This window comes from Tenrec ecaudatus, chromosome 9 (genome assembly GCF_050624435.1).
Source record: "Tenrec ecaudatus isolate mTenEca1 chromosome 9, mTenEca1.hap1, whole genome shotgun sequence".
Lineage (NCBI taxonomy): Eukaryota > Metazoa > Chordata > Mammalia > Afrosoricida > Tenrecidae > Tenrec > Tenrec ecaudatus.
In genome coordinates this window covers 65,023,953-65,046,473 of record NC_134538.1, presented here as the reverse complement: position 1 = coordinate 65,046,473, position 22,521 = coordinate 65,023,953, and the positions used below count along the sequence as shown (strand labels likewise).

The window sequence follows — 22,521 nt, the reverse complement described above, 5'->3', positions numbered from 1 at the left end:
GCTATGGTTCTGCAAGCGTTTCTGTAAGCAACCATGAATGATTACAGCAAGACTTAGTAAGGGAGCCCGGGTGGATGATTGATAGGGCATTAATCAAAAGATGCATATCTGCCTCAGAATTTGTTCACAGCTTTCTTCTAATAGCTGATTTCATGTTCACTGAGCTCTATGCCAGTTTGTCCAATTTATTTTTCAGTGTACAAGCCATTCATCAAAAAACACAATGATTTAACATGCCCCCACCTCCCTCCTCCCCCTGATTGCTTTAGGTGAATGGGCATTACTAAATGTAACTACCTTATTTTACTCATTAAAAGAAAAACAACATGAAACAAATCCCCTACACACAGAAGTGACAACACAACGTAGACTTTGCAGGGACCTGTGCACACCCTTCTGAAGGTCGAGGAGCCCAAATGTATCTCAGGCTTGGGAAGGGAGTCAGCAGGGTCATTGACACTAATAATTGGGAGAGAGCATATTTGGGGATTCAAAGAGGCACGACCTAATTACGAATGCAGACCATTTCAGAAAGTATCTCACAGAGGAGAAAATGTCCTTGGTTATAAAGATTAAGCCACTTGCAAATGTTAATAGCCAGAGAGGGCACGCACCTTTGTTTACTTTTAAGAAGAGGTACGAGTGAAGGCAAAGTAAGGCTGGAGAAGCATAAAGACATAGAGCACTGGGGCATTTCTGGGCAGTGGAACATTCAAGGCATACTCCTGTAATGGCAGACATGTGACATTATGTCTACGTCAAAACTTACAGGGCTGCAGAACTCAGAGAAAGAACCTTCTGTGAACTGAAACCCCCAGCACCCCAATCCAAACCCACCCCCATCCATTTCATTCTGCCTTGTAGCAATCCAATATAGGGTTTCCTGAGGTTTTATCTCTTAGAGGCACTCACAGCCCCATCTTTCTCTCGAGAAGAGGCTGGTGGGCTTGAACCACTGACCTTGCAGCTAGCAGCCCAACATGCAACTAGGATGTCACTAGGGCTCCTTGTATCACCTACGAGTTTCAGTTAATGATAATGGACCAGCACTCCACGCAGGCGAAAGGTCCCAAAGAGTTGCCCCTTTTATCCTGCATTGCATTTTCTGCGATCCTACAGTTGCTCTGAAAGGTAATATCTACTTTTAAGGGCAAGGGGTAGCACTGCCAACTGGTCCCGAGGCTTCCCAGCAAATGCGCGGTCTCCCAGACAGACCTCAGCAAGCACAGGATGGGGAAGGGGGTGGGTGGTGGTGGTGGTGGTGGTGAAGGCTTTCAACTCATGTTTGTAAATGACCCCCTGTGCTGTTTTTCCACTGGTGAAACAAGGCGACAGGAACAAACATTCTCTAAACTTCGCATTCTCCAAAATATGCAGTCTCTAAAATCAAGAAACCGGATGGGTTACGCAATGGGCTACTAACCGCAAGGTCAGCAGTGTGAAACCACCAGCAGCTCCTCAGGAGAGGTCTGAGGCTTTCTATTCCCATGAAGATTTATAGCTTCAGAAACCCTCAAGAGGCAGTTCTACTCTGCCCATCAGAATTGACTCGATAGCTCAGTGAGTGAGTGAGTGAGGTGATTTGAGTTGAATTGGGATGCGATAGTGAGTGAGTGAGTGAGTGAGTGAGTGAGTGAGTGAGTGAGTGAGTAAGGTGATTTGAGATGAATTGGGATGGGATGGGATAGTGAGTGAGTGAGTGAGTGAGTGAGTGAGGTGATTTGAGTTGAATTGGGATGGGACAGTGAGTGAGTGAGTGAGTGAGTGAGTGAGTGAGTGAGTGAGTAGGTGATTTGAGTTGAATTGGGATGGGATAGTGAGTGAGTGAGTGAGTGAGTGAGTGAGTGAGTGAGTGAGTGAGTGAAAATCCACATTAGCCGAGGCTGCCGAGGACCAGAGAGGGCAGAGGATGGAAGAATGGCACGCAGCATTCCCTGCTCGAACCCTCCCTGCTCCGCATGCAGACTTCACCTGCCTTTGCCTCGGCCCGGAAGAGCTGGCATGGCCCTTGAGCTGTGGTTAGCACCAGTGGGATGCAACAGGAAGGCAGGCCACTAGGCGCCAGCTTCCCTGTGAATGTGGTGACACGAGTACAAAGTCTGGGGCTCCGTCACTGCCTCCGTGACAGCCTGAGGAAGCCAGGGCTTCTCCTGTTTTTCAGAACACACCCCGCAACAGCTCGGGCTAATTTCCCTCAGAATGCAGCACAGGCAGGCGGTGACTACACCCAGGACCGTGACCTCCAGGGCAAGAGAAACAGTGTCATTACTACAAAGCTCACACCTCCCATGTGCATTCTCTTGGATAAGATAAATGTACGGGGGGAAAACAGAAAAACCCTGTTGTCCCCTGGGGTGGGGTGGGGGTGCAAAGGGTTAACGCGCTTTGGTATTAACCACAGGGTTAGATGTTCATTGGAATTCATCCAGAGATAATTCATAGGTCTCCTGAGCTACTTGCCCCTCCCCCTCTTCCCCCAAACCATCCACTGAAGCCCATTTGGCGCGGCTCTACCCTGACACACAGGAGGTGACGCTGAGTTGGAACGGATTCCCAGGTAAGTGGTTAAAGAGTTCGGGGTGGGAAATGAGAGGACAGGGCCACCACTGCTGGTCACTAAAGCTAAGTGGAGGTGGGCCGGGTATTCCAAGCAGCTCCTGCCCCTTCGGACAGCATAGGTCACTGTGTACGTGGACCAGCGCCAGCCTCTTCTTGGAACCTCTGCTTCCAGAGCTGAGTATCGGAGCTCCCTCTCATCACTCAGGACCCAGTTTCAATGGTGGCTCCCCAGCAAGGTCTTGTAAGATTGGTGTTCCCCTCTCTGTCATCCGCTCTGCCCCTTCTCTCCCCACCATTCTCTACTCCTAGACGTCTTCATTGTCATCCTAACATTCTCTGAGTTTGTGTTCTCCCTCTGCTGAAATGTGAGCACCAGGAGAGCTGGGCCCTGGTCTGCGTTGTTCACCACCTGGTACATAGTAGGAACTCTTGCTGCGGATACAAGTTATGGATGGCTATTGGGAAAAAATCACCATCAACATGAAAAACAGCACAGTTTTGGATGCTGCAGCGGCTCTGGAAGTGAAATCTGGTCTTTGCCCATCCCACCTGCTGAGGCCATCCTCAGTCCCTGGCTGAGCGTTTTTAGGTTGTACAAATGATGACGCACTCTACGACTATAGTGCAGGGTAGAACTGTCCCCTGTGGGTTTCTGAAGCGCAAACCCCTCACAAGACTACAAAGCCTCATCTTTCCCCCAAGCAGCGGCTGGTGGTTTTGAACTGCTGACCTTGTGGCTAGCAACCCAAAGCATAACCCATTATGCCATCTAGGCTCCTTAGAGTTTAAGTAGGAAGTACAAATTTTACTCCACTAAGAAGACCAATGTCATAAAACCCACACATTCATCTTTACTTTCTACCTATCCCATTCCCAAGGAATAAGTATTTTTAACCAAAACTAACTATAATCGATAGAGTCGAATATATCAAGACATTTATATAATAATACTTTAAATTCATCCAACTTTTAAATTCATAACCACATAGGACTTCCACAACAAACACTCATTTTTCATACCATGGGAGTGATATGAATCAGTAGTTGTACAAAATCCCTTGTGAATAATCTGTAAATCAAATTCTTATTTAATTCCTGGAATGATATATAAGCAGAGACACTGAAAGTCCATATTCTAGAAAACCATTCATTAAACATTTATTCAGCCCTAGTATGCATATAGGCATTTCAGCCAATTCTATTCAAGTCAAATGGATAAAAGCACATTAAAATCGCCTATGAGAAAAATCCACATTATGTTTTAGAAATGCTTTAGGAATCCTATATCCAGTAGCGGAGCGAGCGGGTAGGGGCTCTGCGGGATCACTTACTAATGGTGTAAGGAAGCCCGGCTGCATAGTCTGGCCTGCTGCCGTCCATTACGCTGGAATGGGAAATAGGGCTGATTACAATATTGAAGTGAATGATGCTTAATTAAGAAAGAAATGGAAGAATAAGAAGACAGATAGCTGGACATTTAGTATTGCATACTGACAAGAAAAGTTTCTATTTAGTGACTTAAGTCCACAGAGCATTTAATCTTCCCTAAAGTGACAGTACATCCTACAAATTGCCAGGGGCAGCTTCCCTTCAGGACAACACAGTGCAGGGCTCCTGTATCCCAGCAATGAGTGAATGGAGAGGGAGAGCACACTATTATTGATATTGGAGTGGAAACCAGAGAAAAGGTTCATCAGCCTCCCTAGCCACCCAGGGAATGTTTCCAGGGCCTGGAATGCGTGGGGATTACAGACTAACACGCAGGGCCTTGGTGTGAACAGCAGGGAAGGCCTGAACCCCACACAGGTGGCTCCTTGCTAGTCCTCTGTGGAACTGAATGTAAAGCTATAAGGCATGTTTGGATTCTTGGGATGGTCCCATTTTAAACATAAAAACCATTTCAGCTACCTGTACTAGTAGGTTTTCCAACTGCCTTGGAGCCTAATGTTGTCAGGACTTCAAAATTAAAACTCATTTCAAAGAAACTGGTATGACACTATGATGATGCATGTTCTGAGTAGAGCAATGAATTAAGGAACCTAATGCTAAAATCAACCCAGTTTTCTGTGAATAGGCAAATGAAAACTGTATTAGAGGTTACATTCGGAGCACTAGGCTTGTGGACGGCTACAATCAATAGTGGGAACCCTAAATCCATTTTGCATCTCTACATAGATTCAGTCCCCAATGAGTTGTCCGGGACCACTGACCAGCACAATGTAAACAGCTTTGTCCTCCGGCAGGGTGTGTTTGCTACCATTCCTCGGGCCAGTATGGGGAAGGGGTGGCTTCTCCGTGGGGGACGTGGGAATGAGGTACGTACCCAGGCCAGCAGTCCTAATGGGACAAAGACTGTTGGAGGTCCTGACCAACCTTACAAGCTATCCTTAACTGGAACTGGTATACATGTTCCAGTCCCGGTCCCTATCCTGCCTTCGGCCGTGATGACTCCACTCAGGGTACCCCGACAAGTTTCCACACGTAGTTAAGTAGCCGGTGACTGAGAACCCTCGGACTCCACTGTGGCCTCATGCGGGATTGACTTAGGAAATGCATCTCTATAAAATACAGCTGGGCGGGTTTTTTCCCTCTATAACACAGTAATATTCACTTCACAGTATCCCTTGGCCCCTCCTCTTCCTCTCTCGTGATACTGGTACTGGAGGTAAAATCAGCCAACAGTGAGTTGGCGGGAGCAGTCAATGTTGAGTTTACCAGAGCGCACACCAACCTGAAAACAGGCTTCAACAGCCGACAAAGGGGAGGCAGGCAGCTAATCAAAACCAAACTTTGTGGCTACTTTGTGGCTGTCTTACTAAGAGGTCACCCAATTTCTGGTTCCAGCTGTGGAATTTGCTGCAAAGCGGCTGCAATTCCAATCAAGGGGACTCTTTCCACTTGCACAGAATGAGCCAAGAGTTACTATTATTTGGATGTAGGTGGGAACAGGGATGCATGCCATGTGTTTTTCCCTAATTGAGAGTAAAAAATATCTAAATATTCCACTTCCATTCGTAACAGCTCCCAGTACAAGTTTATTAGAAAACCCTGGAGTGCATTCTTTAGTATGGTTCTTCCAGCTATCGTTTCTGTTAAAAAAATGACCTTTTCCCGGTGGGCCTGAGGAAGAAGTGATGGTGGGGGAAGGCACTGACAGGACTCAGATTGTGTCTGCCCTTCCTGCTGGGTATAAACTGAGCCAACTCAGAAACAGGATGGAGGGATCTCGCTATGAGCAAGAGACAAGAGCCCGGAGTGGGACATGTCATTTGGACCCTGACATCCCTATGCGTTGAACCTTCTTGATTCAGGAGACAGCTCTGACACCCAAGCAATGCAGGGGAGCAGCAGGAGGAAGGCCAAGAGCCAGAACCTGAGACAGCGCAGTGGGCCTTAAAGCCTATGGCACAAGCACAGCTCAGTGCCTGACGGAAGCTGGCTTGTGGAGGGGGCACCTCCAGGCAGTTAGTCAATAGAGCTGGGTTCGCTGATGCATCAAGTTAGAAGTGAGTGCCCCCAGGCTGAAGCTTATGGCAGAGTAGCATATCTTTGGGGCATTTATTGGCAGCCCTGAAAGACCTTTGTAACTTTTTAAGGCAATCAGATGCCGGAGAGAAGCCTGCCTAGAGTTACAGCAAAAAGAGAAATGTTCTTAACTGAACAATGGTATGCTGAGCATTTCTCACCTGAATTGTAACTTGTTACCTTCCCTAACAAACCCCATAATCAAATGACAGAGTTCAGTGCATGAATGATCAAATCCTGTTAAAAAGTAAAGAGGTGTGGGGAAGATCATGGGTGTCAGAACTGGTGGGAAGACTGGAGGATGGGGTACCTCTGACTTTAGCCTCATAGAAACTGGTCTTGGGTGACGCTGACATGAAGTTCGATTGCCTTTCCCCCTTGTGAAGCTAGAGGACCTTAGACACGGACATCCCTATTATTTTATTTTAGATTGGGACAGCCCAGCCTCAGAAGAACGAGAGCCCAAATAGAAGACTCACACACTCATTAAACGATCAAGAATCGCAACGCTTGCATGTAGTCACACGCCCTTTGAATATTACTTTAGACACAATGTTTTCCAGCATTATATTATCAAACTCTTTTTAAAAGCTCCAAAACCTACTTGCCACCAAGCACACATGTAGCCAAGGCTTCCATGAACTGAACAGAGTGACACACTTTCCAGTTAAACGTGGCCTGATCACCCACCTCTCGTAACTGGGAATGGGTAAAACAATCTTCTGTTTATGTAAGCATAACCAATTCTTAACAGTATCACCAGGTATTATTTCTCCACTCTAAATAGCAGTTTCCACCAGTCCTCTTAGTCATGTCTCCCATTTCAAGATTCGTGTGAGGAGGAGGTGTGACTTGGTGGACAAAAATAGGAGTTTGGGAGTTCGATTTCCTGGGCTGAGCTGGTGGTGCTGCCACTTTATTAGTAAAATGCCTTTGATCCAGTCTGCCCATCTCCTTGAGCATCGGTCTCCTCCTTCGTAAACAGCGCACCTTCATCAGGAGCCGCCACGGCTAGTAGATTATGGTCCATGCAGCCCCTGCTCCCCTGCTAGCCTTCCCTTTGCTCAGCATTTGAACTGGTACCCTGACTGGCTGTTCTTCAGACACCAGTCCAACGCTTCCCAGTCCAGGGTTTTCATGGGCTCTTTGTCAGCTGTAGGAAGTCCATGGCAACGGGACGTCCTGCTGTGGTCTCAGCTCTCTAGCAGCCCACGGGAATGACAGCATTGCTCTATTCGTTCACAGCAGCGAACAGAATCCTAATGAGCCATGTTCTGAATGAAACTGGCTCAGGGATTTTTCATCCCATGAGTAAGTTAGAGTTCCTTGCGAAGCCAGGCCAGGTCTGCTGTAGTCCTTATTACAGTGCCCACGGCTAACACGACGACAAGTAGATCGTTTGAATCTTTAGCGGACTGTGTGATGAGTCATTGTGAATGAAGCATAATGGGAAACCTACTACCACATCTGGGAGTTAACAAGAACTAGCTTCTTGCATGATTAATAGGTCGCTTCACCGATTTGGTGGTAGAGAAAATTGTCTAATGCGTTTTTGAAGATAGAACCAGAGGATTTTAAAGATGCTGGCAACCTGGCAGAACACTCCTGCACTCTCCAGTGTGTCTCCTGGCTCCACCCGGACTCGGTTCTCAGGCATCAACACGATCTTTAGCCGTGACAGCAGCACAGAGCCGAGGCCCTGTTGGCCAGGCTGGTTTTCACCAGGCCATTCTTCCCTGGGGTCTTACTGTGACAGAGGGTCCCACTGCACACAACGGAAAACACAGTCTGCTCCCAGTAGCAGGCTGAGCTGGGCGGTACCAGCACATGGAGTGCATGCACTGACTTGTGAAAGTCTAACTCTCTCTGCCCTCAAATCCAACGATCAAAGGTCAGTGCATTTGCATTCATTCATTTACTTACTTACTTATTTATTTAGATCATTTTACTGGGGGCTCGTACAATTCTTATCACAATCCATACATACATCCATTGTGTTGAGCACATATGTTACAATCATCATTCTCAAAACGTTTTCTTTCTACTTCTGCCCTTGATATCAGCTCCTCTTTTTCCCCTCCCTCCCCATTGCCCCCTCCCTCATGAACCCTTGATAATTTATAAATTATTATTTTGTCATATCTTACACTGTCTGATGTCTCCCTTCACCCACTTTTCTGTTGTCCATCCCCCAGGGAGGAGGTTATATGTAGATCCTTGTAATCAGTTCCCCCTTTCCAACCCACCCTCCCTCTACCCTCCCAGTATCGCCACTCACACCACTGGCCCTGAAGGGATCATCTGTCCTGGATTCCCTGTTTCCAGTTCCTGTCTGTACCAGTGTACATCCTCTGGTCTCGCCAGATTTGTAAGGTAGAATTGGGATCATGATAGTGGGGAAAGAAAGCATTTAAGAAGTAGAGGAAACTTGTTTCATCGTTGATACCCTGAACCCTGACTGGCTCATCTCCTCCCTGCGACCCTTCTGCTAGGGGGTGTTAAGTTGCCTACAGATGGGCTTTGCATTTCCACTCTGCACTCCCCCTCATTTACAATGATTTTTTTTTTGTTCTGCGCATTTTATTTGACATAGTTAGTGTAGCTTGTGTGAGAGTTTGTCTGGAGGAAGCTAGCATTCCAACCAACAATTTATATGGCTTTTGCTTCCTGACTTTGGTTAAGATCCCCTCAATGGAACAGCTTCGGCGATGTTGCCTCTCCAATCTTCCTTCCCTCCGCCCCTTCTTGCTTTCTCAGCTTTGCTGGTGGGACTAAGCGGTCCTTCTGTTCTCGTAGGGTGGACGGTCTGAGCACTCGTGTTCCTATAAAGTGCTGCTATTCTTTTGCTTGCTCCCCATGAGTGAAAAGTCATTTTCATTCAGATTTCTTCCTGGGAAGGGAGATCTAAAGCTACTAAGTGTATGAAGATATCTTTATTTTAGCCATGAAATAGGAAGCGGGGAAAAACTGTAGAGTGGGTTACTTACCCATCTATTTCATTTAGATTTCTCCCTAAAACTCTAAGACGACGAGGGTCATATTAAACACCTTCTCTTCCCATGGAAGATTCCATGTTTGTACAGATGCTATCGGTGAGGTTCGTTTTTAACCAACACCACTAATTCATAGCATCAGCCGATGGTGATAGGCTCTATTGGAAAAATATGAATGATCTAGTTTTTGATGGGAGCCTTCAGGTGATAAAGATGCTAAAAGGGCTTATAGAATTTACCATAAATTCACCTTGGATGAGCCAGTTGGTAACTTTAATGAATTATAACTTTGGTTATGCAATTTTTTGTTTTACAAAAACGACTTCTGGTGAATATCTCAAAAGTTATATTCAAAAGAGTCTCCATCCTCCAGTATTCTGCTGTAATAGTCAATGGACTATTAATAGTGAATGGACTAATACATGTGTATATTTGTCTTACATGTTATTATAAAAGCACCCTGGTTTGGAAACAAACAGATGGCTGAGTCACAAAAACATTACTAAGAAGGGTCCATCCAGTTCATGTGCACACAGGCTTATTCCAAATACAATGTTTAACCCTGTCTCTGCAATCAGTGGATGGCTGGAGATACGTGTTCTCAAAGACGCAGGTAAGGCTTGTGAGGGTGCCTCCCGAGGAAGTGCAGTTCAGAGGGTGGCTTGGGAGGGGCTCTGCTGGGCGAGTTAAATGCAAAGCAGAGAAGTCACCTCAGAAGGTTACGGTGGTGACTCTTGGAGGAATTCCATGGGTGACTCAGACCCAGGATGATCACCAGGCCTTATTATGAATGCGTTTTAAGAACATTTGAAACTGGGGTGAGTTAATAGCCAAGAAAGTTAAGCTGAGAATTTCTGTCTGCACCTGCTTGTTACTGGAGGGTATCAAGCAAGGGCTCTTTTATGAGATTTTTCTGGGGAAACCTTTCCCTCTCCACCCTCCAACCCTGACCGTGCTCCTTTCAGACCTCTTATTCCCTAGAGTCAAGAGACAAGATTAAAGTCTCACTGGAGAGGCTACAATTCAGATGGGGGCAGACTTCTTTGCGGAAGGGTGAGAGAGAAGGAAGGCCCATCCTCAGATGGATACAGAACTAGATGGTACATATGATTTTAAAAAATAGCTTCACAGTTGGATATATTTCTAATAATGTTTTCTAAGATTTTATAGCAATCTTTATCACTCACAAGAACGGAGCTCAAAATCATATTAGCTTACTGAATCTCTCTCTTTTGTCTCCATCCTCTGGGTGCATTTAACGCTATATTATTGGCAATGACTACAGCTTTCAGAACACCAGAATTACTCATCTGTTCTATCTTTAGTAAAGTGAATAATTCTAATTCCTCACCCAACCCCCAAAATCAAGCTCACTGCCATGGAGTGGATTCCGATCCACAGAGCCCCTGTCCAGGGTTTCGGAGGCTATAAATCGGGGAGGGAGCAGACAGTTTCATTGTTCTCCCGAGGAGTTGCTGCTGGGCTTAAGCCACCCTGTGGTCAGCAGTCCAATGTAGCCTGGCACCCCCTGGGCCTGGTACAGCATTCACCCCAACACCTTCATGGATGTCATGGGCAGTAAGAGCAAGGAGCAGACACCTTGCCTGTGGAGCTGGCTTCCGAGTACAGGGAAGTCGATAGCAAAATATTCAGGAAGAACTAAGTAAGGGAATTTCAAGTAGTACAAAATGCTGCTACCAGCCTGGAGAACCACATAAAATTTGGACGATGGTGAAATGAGTTCCTTTATGTGACCTTTTGCCTAGGTTCCAGGGGAAAACGGCTCTTAAATCCTCGAGGACGTGTTACTTTGGCTCAGGCAGGACTGGCAATACCTGGGGAAATGATGAACAACTTGATTTCTACCTGGCCCTCGCCTCAAGCCACCGCTGTGATGGCGGGCCCTTTGCAAGGATTGGTCGATACACAATGCAGATGATACGAGTTACAGCTCAGCCCTGACTCCCATCCACGTGATGTGCCTGGAGAGAGGGCCGGTCAGGCCGTGCCTTCGTTGGAAAGGCCATGCCTTAAAGATGATGAAATGTTTTATCGATAAGAGCAACCAACCCCAAAGCAGGTTTTCAAAGACGGGAACAGCAAGAAGCAGTGGAAGGAAGAAAGCACAAAGATTACACAGAGAGAAAAAGAGAGGCAGGGGAGTTCCTGAAAATCCTCAAACGCTGGGCCCAGGACGGTCGTAATCGCGGCAGCTGCAGATCCATACGGGACCCATTCAGAACTGGTAGTGACAGATGGTAGGGCCAACAACACAGATGAGTCTGTGCGAAAGAGTTGAGAGAACCGTGTCACATTAGGAAGGCAACTCTGCCTAAATGCTTCCTGAATGCAACCTGTTGATCCCGGTCCCAAGTTATGCCCTGTTCCATAATAAACCAGTTAGTTCTAAGTAACTTCTGGGTGGCCATTGCAGCAGCCTATTCTAAAGAGTGTTTTCAGAGGGGCAGAAGTGGTGATGTTTGGCCTTGACCTCATGGGGATAAGCCTTGGGCTGATCTTGATTCACATTACCTCCCTGAAGTTAGACAGGTTTAGTGGGGCACTCTTACAACCACCATCTTAGTAGCACAAATGTGAAGGACAAAACAAGATTATTCTTTCAGAAACTGTACAAGTAACTTGTAACATTGAGGGACATCTTTCAACACTTACACAGCATAATTACTCAATGCTGTTTTCATTGTTAGCTGCTGCCCAGCAGGCACCAAGGAGAATGGAGTGCAATGTAGCCCAGCCATATACCACGCTTATGACTGGCAGAACATGGACCATTGAGATCCACAGGGTATCACTGGCTGGGTGTTAGAAGTATTCCCAGGTCATATTTTCTAGTCCGTCCTAGTTTAGAAGCTCCGCTGAAACCTGTGTAGTCACTTCAGCATACAGGCCCCCTCCACTGGTGGTGGCTGTGCCTGCCCAGCTGGGCACTGGCTGGAAATGAGGGCAAAGCTCTCACATGAAAAGGACAACTCTACAACTGAACCACTGTGCTGGGCAGGCAGAGGAGCTTCCATGGAAGGCTCTCATCTAAGCCCATTGGCGACTGTACCTTGTCAATAGAGCTGTGAAGGCAGCAAGACTGAAGATGGATTAAGAGGGAAAATCATGCTCACAAAGAAGCCCGTGGGAATCATCCATGTGTGCACGCACTCACGCACTCACTCACACTTCTACTACTTTTTGGTGCAACTTCCAGTTCCGCCATGGACCAGTTAAAGAATTCAGCCACAGGAGAGACATCAAATGAATGACTGTCCAGAATAGCATGGACATTCACCAGACAGGGTCCAAGGGCAGCAAGGCCAGGGTTCTGAGACTGGTACACTCTCCACAAGCTAGACTTGGGGGACGATGCCTTCGTTCTTCCCCTGGAGGAACATGTCAGGGTCCTTTTACCTAAAACGTCACCCATGTATCAGGACCATCACCTTGCAATGCAGGCCCATGGCAAGCCCTTAAAAACTGGTTTTCAATTATTGGGTATCTTATTACCTGTATTTTACAAACGTGAACATTGAACTTCAGAGAGCCCAAGGGTAAGAAGGCTTGCACAACTGGTTAATTATCCAAAACGAGAATCTGACTAATGTTATGTTCAACTCCGGCCTACTTGCGAAGCTGATACGTCAAGATGATTCTTAGGAGGACACTGTGCTACACAGAGTAGAATGGCCCCATGGGGTCTCTTGGCGGTCACACTGACAAAAGCAGGTTGTCAGGCCTTTTTTTCAACTGTACCGCTCAGCGAAGAACCAAACTCACTGCCATCACGTCGGTTCCGAGTCACAGCAACTGTGCAGACAGGATGGAACTGCTTCTGTGGGATGCCGAGACTGTAATTGCTTAGAGGAAGCAGCAGCCTCACCTTACTCCTGTGGAGCTGCTGGAGGTTTTGAACTGATGAGCTTGTGGTTAGCAGCCCACCTCGTACCCCACTGCACCAATCAGCTCAAACTGCTCATCTTTTGGGGATCTGTTTCCTGCAAACCATTTGTACCACCATAGACCTAACTTTCTACAATAGTGAATTTCTAAGCATCTCCTGAGACTCCATCTCTACATACAGAGTGTTTGCTTCGTCTCACGGTCAGCACTGTTATCGAATACACGAAGCCAAGAAGAATGGCTGTAAATGTCGTCATATCAAAAATGGTACATTGATAGTTAATGTGTATCTATTCTTATTGATGATGTGACAGATTAAAACATCGGATTTTATTTTTACATATGAGAGTGAAAGTCTAACCTCATTGACAAAGAACATTAGTGATAATTGAATTAAGAAAAGAATTAAAATTTTAAGAGAGAATCTTAAGGAAAAAGCCATGGGAGTTACTAGTTCTAGTAAGGATGGGCATGTTACTACTGTGCCAATTTCATTTTCAGGAAGGTTCACATCTTCATTAACATGAATGCCCACCAGGAAGGCCCATCCATCAGTTACTCAACATTATGTATTCAGAGAGAAAAAAAATAAATGTTAGTCATTAAAGATCAAGGTAGACAAAACAGCCTCGAATATGGCCTTTTAAAGGCGTCATCAGTGGTTTACAAAACTATCGTTCAAACCGACTGTTAGTAACTGAATTGTTGGAACACTGCTGAAAACACAGGGGCTTTTGAGAGCCGTGGTGCATAACCGAGGAAGATTAACTAAGCAATTAGAATACTAGTTAACTTATTTAAGCATTTCACTAGCTCAGTTAAAACAGAAATAAATGATTGGAAGCTAAATATATAAAACTACACAAAATTTTTCATTGATTTACTTTTATTTCCTTTATCTGGAGACCAATCCAAGTTTAATTATTAATAATGACATTTCATGTTAAAAACGCAGGCAAAAAAAAAATAGGCCTGCGTCGTGGAAAAAAAACGCAGGCAAAAGGCTGAGCTTACTCCTTCACGTGCAAGACGTGATACATTTGTTGAAAGGAAGTATCAACATGAATTCACATCTAGACAGCAAAGGAGTCCGGTGAAAATAGAGCTCCTTCAAATTCAGCTCACAATACTTTACAGGGAAAAAGGAACTAGTCTTTGGCCAGATTTCCTCTGATCGTGATGCCTTCCCATGTCACCTGCGCTTATTTCCATGAGGAAAACGACCTGCTCTCACTCTGGTTCATAGTCCCTGCCCGTGTGCCCCATCTCTTGATGGGGACAGCTGCTTGACAAGACACGCAGTCTCGCTCATTGCTGCTCCTGCTCTGTGCTACCTGTCACCCCACCGGGCTTGAAATCCGCTTTCCATTAGGGAGAGTTATTCCTGGCGAGGGAAGACCAGGAGGAGATGGGACACAATCACTTTCTCAAAGAAGTGCCTCGCATCATAAGTGAGTAACAGCTCTTCTCGTGTATGGCTTACTAACTAAAATCTGCCAAACCAAACCACCACCACCACCACCCTCTCTCCCACCCTCTCCCCCACGCACTCCCCCCCCCCCCCCGCACCCTCGCTAACCAGCTGTGCCCTTTGTCATCATGGCATGGGACCCGTGTCCGGTGCAGAGACAGCGCTACTGCCGCATTCTTCCTGACCGTCAGTCAGTCCTGTATGGGGCCGCCTACAGGCGCAGGGGAGCGCTGACACTCGTGAGCAACACACAGAATGGATGCGGGATACATACCTGATTGCACTTGCAGATAAGTGGCCATAGGAGCCACTTGCCGAAGAGCTGCTACGGGAATTATTGAGAATTGTGACCAACGAGTTGGGAGATGTCCTTATCATGGTCTGAAGGTCAAAGCTATGATCGGACAGTGGTGATATGGACAGGGTACGCTTCCGGCTCGGCCTGGCTGACAGCCTGGGGCTGGGGAATCTGGCGCCTGTTATATAAACAAAACACAACCTCATTACCTGCCGTTGTATGCACTACCTGTCATTGACTGCTGGAGGGAGTGAAGGATAAGCAGCCAGCAACTAGCAGTGACAAGTGCCTCTCCTCCCACTTGTGATCCACTAGCGACAATTGAGGAAATTAGGGAGAAATATTTATCTTCCAGGGACTTACCTCAGGGGAGCTCTGTTTATTAATGTGCAGGCAAAATGATAAATTGCTAAACAAAAGAGAAAGACTTTTATGTGTTACCCCTCTCATTTCCAGTGATTTATGAATCTGACGGCTGCTTAGATATTCCCATCATTAATTCACCACAAGCGACAAAGACAGTGGTTCCCACAGTTACAAACAACCCCTCCCTCCGCCCATCTCCAACACACACCATTTTAAAGCGACGAGCGGGGGGGTGGGGGGGGGTTACCCTGCGATAGAAAATTCAGCTTAGTGACGCCCACAATTCTCCATGATTTGTGTAGTTATCAAGATCCACGGTACACTGAAACTCAACTAAGACACAAGTAATTAATTACCCAATCAGGGATGTTCAAACTCCCTGCCCCCCAAGGAATACTGACATCTCGAGATATTTCAGATTTGAACTAACTTCAGGAAAAGCTACTGGCACCTAGAGGGCAAGGCTGGCTATGAGGCTACATCTCTAAGACACAGAACGTGCCCCCTGCCAAGCAACAAATACATATCTGGACCCAAATGATAGAGAATCAGAAATCCTGCCCTAAGTTCCCTACAATCTTAAGAACACGGATCTCAAAAGATCTTCAACATCTTTGACTTCCTACAATCCAGTGGTAGGGAGAGGGTTGGTGAATAAAGATACGCATGAAGCTAAAAACAAAAATAAAATCTTGGATGTTGTTTTGAGATTTTTCAAGATAGGAGACGAAGGTGATACCCAATGCGCTTCAAAGACATCTTAGTCTCCGCACTGCCCTCGAGTAGATGCCAACTCAAAGCGACCCTAAGGACAGGGCAGAACTATCCCTTCCTGTGAGTTTCCAAGACTGTAACTCTTCCCCGGAGCAGAAAGCCCTTTCTCCTCCCTTCTCCTTAGCATCTGGCTTCTCTAGGCAGAAGGCTACAGCACGGAAGTCTCACCTGGAAGTAGGTACTCTACACACGGAGGCGTGATGACTGGCTGCCACAGTGTTTACCTGAAGCCTTAGACATGAGATGTCCACTTGCATTCGATTTGGTAGATTTGAGGGACTTCAAGTTAGGTCTACGGATGAACGTGGCTCATAGGTCGGCTCCCCCCAACCCCCGAGTCACAGTGATATGTATAGTCATCAAGTTAACGCTCACTGAGAGCCCACCTCCACTAGGTAAGAAGAAAATGAAGGGCTTCTACTTCGCAACTCGGGCACACCTGCATAGAAGGCCAGGGCTATTGCATGGTACCCAGAAAACTGAAGGAGACGGTAAGCTTGGTTTGTATACAAAGAAAACGCACCAGGCAACTGGTCTCAGAAATGTCGCTGCAGATCGTTCTCTTCAGAAGAAACGGGCTTCAACCTAAGACTTGAACTCAGTTTGCCAGAGCCCTTCCTCCAGGGCCTGTGGGTCACGACCGCTTTGGGGGTCAAAAGACCAAACACAGGGGGTCACCCGATTCATAACAGTAGCGAAATTACAGTGATGAAGTAGCAATGAAAATAATTTTATGGTTGGGGGTCACAACCACAAGAGGCACTGTGTGAAAGGGCCACAGCCTCTAGGGAAAGACATCGTGACTGATGTAGTCGAGCCAGGGGGGAAACAAGAGGGAAATCCTCAATGGGATGACCTGATAGAGCGGCTGCAGTAACGAGTCAACCAGCGTAACAACTGTGAGGACGGCAGTGTTTCAGTCTGTTGTCCACTGGACCCCTGTGAGCTAGCATGAACTCAACCAAAACAACTTTGGTCACTTAGGGAAATGTAAGAGAAAACTGTGAAATGCCTTAGAGTTAGTTAAAATATATATATATATCCAGAATTTAGTCAGTGAGATTTCACCCAGTGTATAAACCTACCAAACCAATCTCAAAAATTTCTTTCAGGCATATTTAAAACGAACTCTTTCATTTCGAAGACTTTCAAAAGCACTTATTTTAGGGCATACGAGGACAAAAACCACCACCACTAACAGGGGCCCCTCTCGTTTACTCGTCAATTCAGTACCTTTCTGATGAAACCTGCCTTTAACATGTATATTTCATATTGACTCACGGGGAGAGCTTGATTTCAGTAAAGAGGTTTCTCGGTCGAGAAATACACTCTACTTCCAAACAACCCTGAAACAAACCATATTTATCGCCAAAGCCCCGAGAATCCTGGGCGGTAACCTTTTCCAAGGGGAGTCAGCGACCACTGCAGAACGCAAAATAACAGCACACGCGAGACCAAGCTGGCCCCTGGAGCCGCTATTACTTTGAAACCACTAACTAGCAGTGACACAAGAGATAAGGAGGCCATCTGAAGCTATAAACCACCACAGGCCTCCACCCCCTCGTCAGCCAGACAGAGCCCAATGGCTGCCAAGACTCTGCTCTGATTTAACTCCACTCCCACCAATATAAATAGTGTGGCTTCTAGGACCCTAATTCTTTTAAGGATCCCTTGCTCTTATGTCCTTTAAGGTCACGGTAGACCCAAACCGTCTAATGAGAGCAATAAATAGCCTTTTTGACTCTAGCATTCCCCCCAGTCATCTGGCTGACACTTGTGTGCCTGATGGTGGTACATTTAAGTCATAGATTCATCTGAATCGAGTTCATCCAGGTTTCTAACATCACAGAACCCCATCTTGGAATTGCCGCTGCAGGTGTGAATCCACTAGGTTGTTTTCAGCTGCCATCAAGCCAGCTCCTAAAAGGTGGTGACCCTGGGCCACTGGGACAAACCGCTGGCCAGCTGTGGACTGAATCATTGTGATCCCGGGGTTTTCTTTGGCTGCTTTGTAGAGGCAGGCCTTCCTCTCGGTGCAGGTTAGTCGGAAAGCTCCTATATAACCTCTGCAGCATCAGACATGTGCGAGCCTCCGCTGACAGACGGCATTGGCGATGCAGGAAGTGCAAGGCCTGGGAATCGTCTCCTGTAAGTTCAATTCTGAGTCATAATCTCTTGTCTCTCAAATGCTATTTCAATGGTCTTAGAGCAGTTTTCCAGAGTGGGCGATATGCAGTGTCTTGGGGGGCAGTGGAACATGGCATGGCGTGGTCCGCAGGGGGTGGGGGACTTGCTACAAAACCAGACGCCGACATTTTATCCTGGTGCAGGGTGCGTAAGTTTTAAATGCCAGGGGGCTGCTGAGTAATCCGCCCCCTCCAGAAAGGGGGTGGTAGGTCAAATAAGTTTGGGAATCTCTGTCATAGAGGCAAGGAATGGAATGCTTTCAGTGCCTCCAACTGTTCCATATTCTCATCTTAAAGCGCCCTGGCAGTGCTGTCAGGCAGGCACTGAACTACAACCACAGGTTGGCTGTTCAAACTCACTAGCTGCTCCAGAGGAGAAAGCTGTGCCTACTATGTGCTCCTGTTAAAATTTACAGCCTCCGAAACCTACAGTTTGCCATGAGCCAGACTGGACTCAGGGCAGCAAGTTCTAGGACAATCCCTAGTAACTGAGCGAGGGATATGCACGCTACTTCTCAGGACAGGAGTGCGGGGATCCTCAGTAGAAAGCTGTTGTGTGCAAGGGAAGCATTTTCAAACCAGCTGGGAAAAAAAGTGGCTTAATTCTTCACTGGTTATACTGCCTCATCCTTATATACAAGCCAGAGCACCCTTCTGGTTCCCAAACAGATCTCTCTAATCTGGCTTCCTCCTGCTAATTGTTTTGTTTCTCTATGCTAATAAAAAATTCTGACAAAGAAAAAGGAGGTTTCTTTTTATGTGATGAATGATAGGACATCTAAATTCCTACTTAATGACACTCAATTTACCATATATTCAGGCAAATTAAAATTCCTTTAATTAGTTTTTACAAAGTAAAAGGGTAGCTTCATCCTTTATTTAGATAAAAACCGCCACTGCCTGACTACACACATTTTCATCAAATGGGGAAGGTAATGTGGGCTGACCTTCCAAGACTACTCTCTTATTTTAATTCTTTATTTGCAGATTTTTACATAATTCATTTGCATAATAACGCTGAACTTCCTTTCCCCTCCAACAATCCCTAATTGAAATGTGGTTTCCATGGATCTGAAATGTAAACTTTCTAATCTACAAAGCCCAACAACAAACTACTGCAGATGTTTCTTGTGCTTTGTACATGATAACGCTCTCCACAGTGGAAACACATAGGAGTATGCCCCACAGACGAAGAGAGAGGCTACAGAACCAGGCAGTCTTCTGACTCATGGTAATGCCATGTGTGTCAGAGTAGGACTGTGTTCCATAGGCTTTCCGGTGGCTGAGTTTTCAGAAATAGATCACTCGGCATTTCTCCTGAGGCTTGAACCTCGTTGATTCACAGTTGGCTATGTCAGAAGTATACACCACTCAGGGACTCCTGAAAAGACTAATACGACCAATTATTCTCATCACAGAGCGCTAGAGTCGATGGGTGAGCCATCTCTATGCTCAGCTAGTAACTCTCTAATAACCACACGTTGGAGACACAAGTCTCCCCAAAGGCACTTCAGTAAAAAAACAAAACAGTGATCTGCTTCTAAACTATCCATCACTGAAAACCCTACGGGACACAGTTTTACTCTCACACACGTGGCTCACCAAGAGTCGGGATCAACTCAATGGCAAGTGATGGTGGCGAGGAGAGAGCTAACAACTGCATACTCTTTGTCACAGAGGAACTGCAGTCGACTGCGGGCAGAAAGGCACATGCGACTGATCAACAAACAGTATTAGTTGCTACTAGTAAACAAACAGTACTCAAAACATGAGCCCTTCTCAAGTCCGACTGTTATCAGTCGAATGACAGTGGGCCTTCGATGACACACGACTTGAATGATACTTTAGGTTCCCATCCGGGCATGTTGCGAGCAGATGTCTGTTTAAAGAATCTGAATAAATGAGACCTCTTGGATGCTCTGGAAAGTGATGACTGGATGCTACATTTCTGTACGTCTGGATAAATCATAAGCTTGGTTGTGCTCCTTAGCGGCTGTGGAGTCAGTCTGTGACCCGGGGCAACCCCAGGCACCATGGGAGGAAATGTTGCCTTGTTCTGCACCATCTCCCCGACTGTCTACCCAGCAGCCACTGGGACCCACAGACTGACACTGACGGATGTTCAGAGCAGATTGCTCAACTAGATGATTTCCAGTTCATCTTAATCTGAAACCAGCCGAGCTTCATAACAACCAGCACACGAGCCTGCACTGACAACAGGGAGGTGGGGTAGCTGCATGAGGGGAACTGATCGAGAAGTGAGCCTGCACCCCTGGCGTGCAAAGCAAGAACTCTACGTCTCGAAGGATCCAAAACTAATACATCAAATAATCCCATCTTCTATCATGGCTCTGTACTCCAGGAAAGTAGGGACATCAGATTTGGAAATTTTTGCTTTGTTTTTCCCACTCCTGCATATAACCAACCTGTCGTACATATTCAATAGACAAGAGAGAAAAAAAGAATGAAAAATTCATTCAGTATAAAGAAAACAGTTGAGACAAAATATGACATCTAATGTAAATAATATCAAAGCAAGGATAGGTCTTTAAAAGAGAGAATAATCTTAAATTAATTCAAAGTTTAAAATTTTAATGAAAAGTCAATGAACATAGCAAATCCATTCCCTTTGTCATTATTAAGACAATGGGCAGAAATAGCAGTTTGATCAGGACGCTTCCAAAAGCCAATTGGAAAAAAATGTCATTATCTTTTAATTCTGTTTGCACATAAACTTTTTGAAACTCTAAACAGGAAATCCCACGCTAGATCCATCCGTGGAAGCTTTCTAGAGCGTTTAAGAACTTTTACCAGAGTACTAAGTAGCAAGGGTTCCTCCTCTTCCTCTGGGCTGAAAAACCAGATCATCCCCGCAGCGCGGTATGCCCCGCCATTCTGTGAAAGAGCATCAGCCATCCCCCAGACAGGAGAGCACTGGCGGGCACTTACTGTCCATGGCATGGAGGTACTCCAGGTGGACGGCCCCGGCCCCGGCGGTGGCAGCCGAGGGAAGGATGTCTGCATAGGGGCTGCGCTGACCCGTCAGCAGCGCCATCTGGTGATAGTATTCCGCTGGGCTGACCCCAGCATGGGGGGCTGGAAAAGGAGGTACAGTCAAGAGTCAGAAGAAGGTCAAGAAGATGCCTTTCTTCACGTCTCCCCAAACCCACTAGTCACACCGCTGCACGGATGCTTCTCCCAGCCTAGCCAAGCTTCCCTCCTCCTGCTTGTGCTTTCCCAGAGGCCTCCTGTGAAAATAGCTTTCATTGGAAAATAGAAGAAAGGACTTTTAAAAACTAGAAAACATAATTGTTCACGTTTGCTTAGAGAAACCAATGCAGACAGGTACGTAACTCGCTCCCCTGAAACACCTCGGTGAAACAGCTTGTTATTTCAAGTCAGTGTATGTTCACGTTTATTTCAAGAGCAGACAACTTTGCTGGCTTTCCAGGGCTTACTTATAACGTTCGCCTAGGGCTCTGGAAATGAGTCCCCTCTTCGGAACACAGGAGGAGCCTGGTTTAAGGCAGCAGAAAAGCAACATGACTTTAGTAATACGCAACTGAACGATACACACAATTGTATCAACATTTAAACGCTTGTTTATTGTTTTGATGAATTTCTTTATTCCCATGATACAGTCCAAAAGAACATATCCGGCTGAAGCAATTTACTGCCCAGTCAGCTTTATAAGAGTTGAGACAGTCAATGGTTTGTACCTGCTCAGATATGAGTACCAGCAGGCAAGCTATTATAGAAGTTCTGAGGGTGATCTCCAGATTCGGGAAGGTCCGGTTTCAATCCAAGCTCCACCACTCGGCAGCTATGTGCAGTTGTTGGGAAGAAGAAATAAAACAATGCGCCTGAACCGCTTGCTGTTTTTAGTATGTGCCACTGAGTCAATTCTGACGCAGAGAGAGCGTAGAACTGACCGCACCTGGGTTCTAAGACTGTAAATCTCTATGGGGACAGATCACAAGTCTTGTCTCCCATGAAGCGGCTGATGGGCTTGAACCACTGACCTTTTAGTTAGCAGTGTAGTGCTAACCAGCAGGCTACGAGGGCTGTATCATAAAGAGCTATGAATAAGTAAAGAATATATAAAATTTATTATATAGAAATACATATACCTCAGCCATAGGGCTGTGTAGGTTTTATTCCCACATACTTTATAGAAAATGAAATCTTAGACTCAAAGAGAGAAACATTAAAGATACTATTTATTTAGTCATCTTCCCAGGCTGCTAAAAAGAAATGGCAGGCAGGCTTTTCGGTGTAGATTCACAAAAGGTACCGTTTTCCAGTGGTCCAACCAAATTCTGGTGAGCCGGGCATAACGCCATGCCCACAGCTAGCTGCCCTGCCCCCTCCCTCTTCTCTTCCTGCACAGTTCATGACTGCCTCTCTGTTCATGAGTGGAGACCACGCTCCTTTCTTCCAGGG

The 22,521-nt window shown here is 46.1% G+C and overlaps 1 protein-coding gene across 2 annotated transcripts in view; it reads right to left on the bottom strand.

Moving 5' to 3' along the window:
- The window catches only part of GLI3 (GLI family zinc finger 3), a 335,268-nt gene that overhangs the window by 74,739 nt on the left and 238,008 nt on the right, over positions 1 to 22,521 (bottom strand). For both annotated transcript variants that reach the window (XM_075558170.1, XM_075558171.1), the window contains exons 6-7: positions 21,028 to 21,174; positions 14,729 to 14,930 (exon numbers count right to left, since the gene is read on the bottom strand). In XM_075558170.1, the coding sequence (XP_075414285.1) occupies positions 14,729 to 14,930; positions 21,028 to 21,174 (349 nt within the window). The remainder of the gene's footprint in view (positions 1 to 14,728; positions 14,931 to 21,027; positions 21,175 to 22,521) is intronic.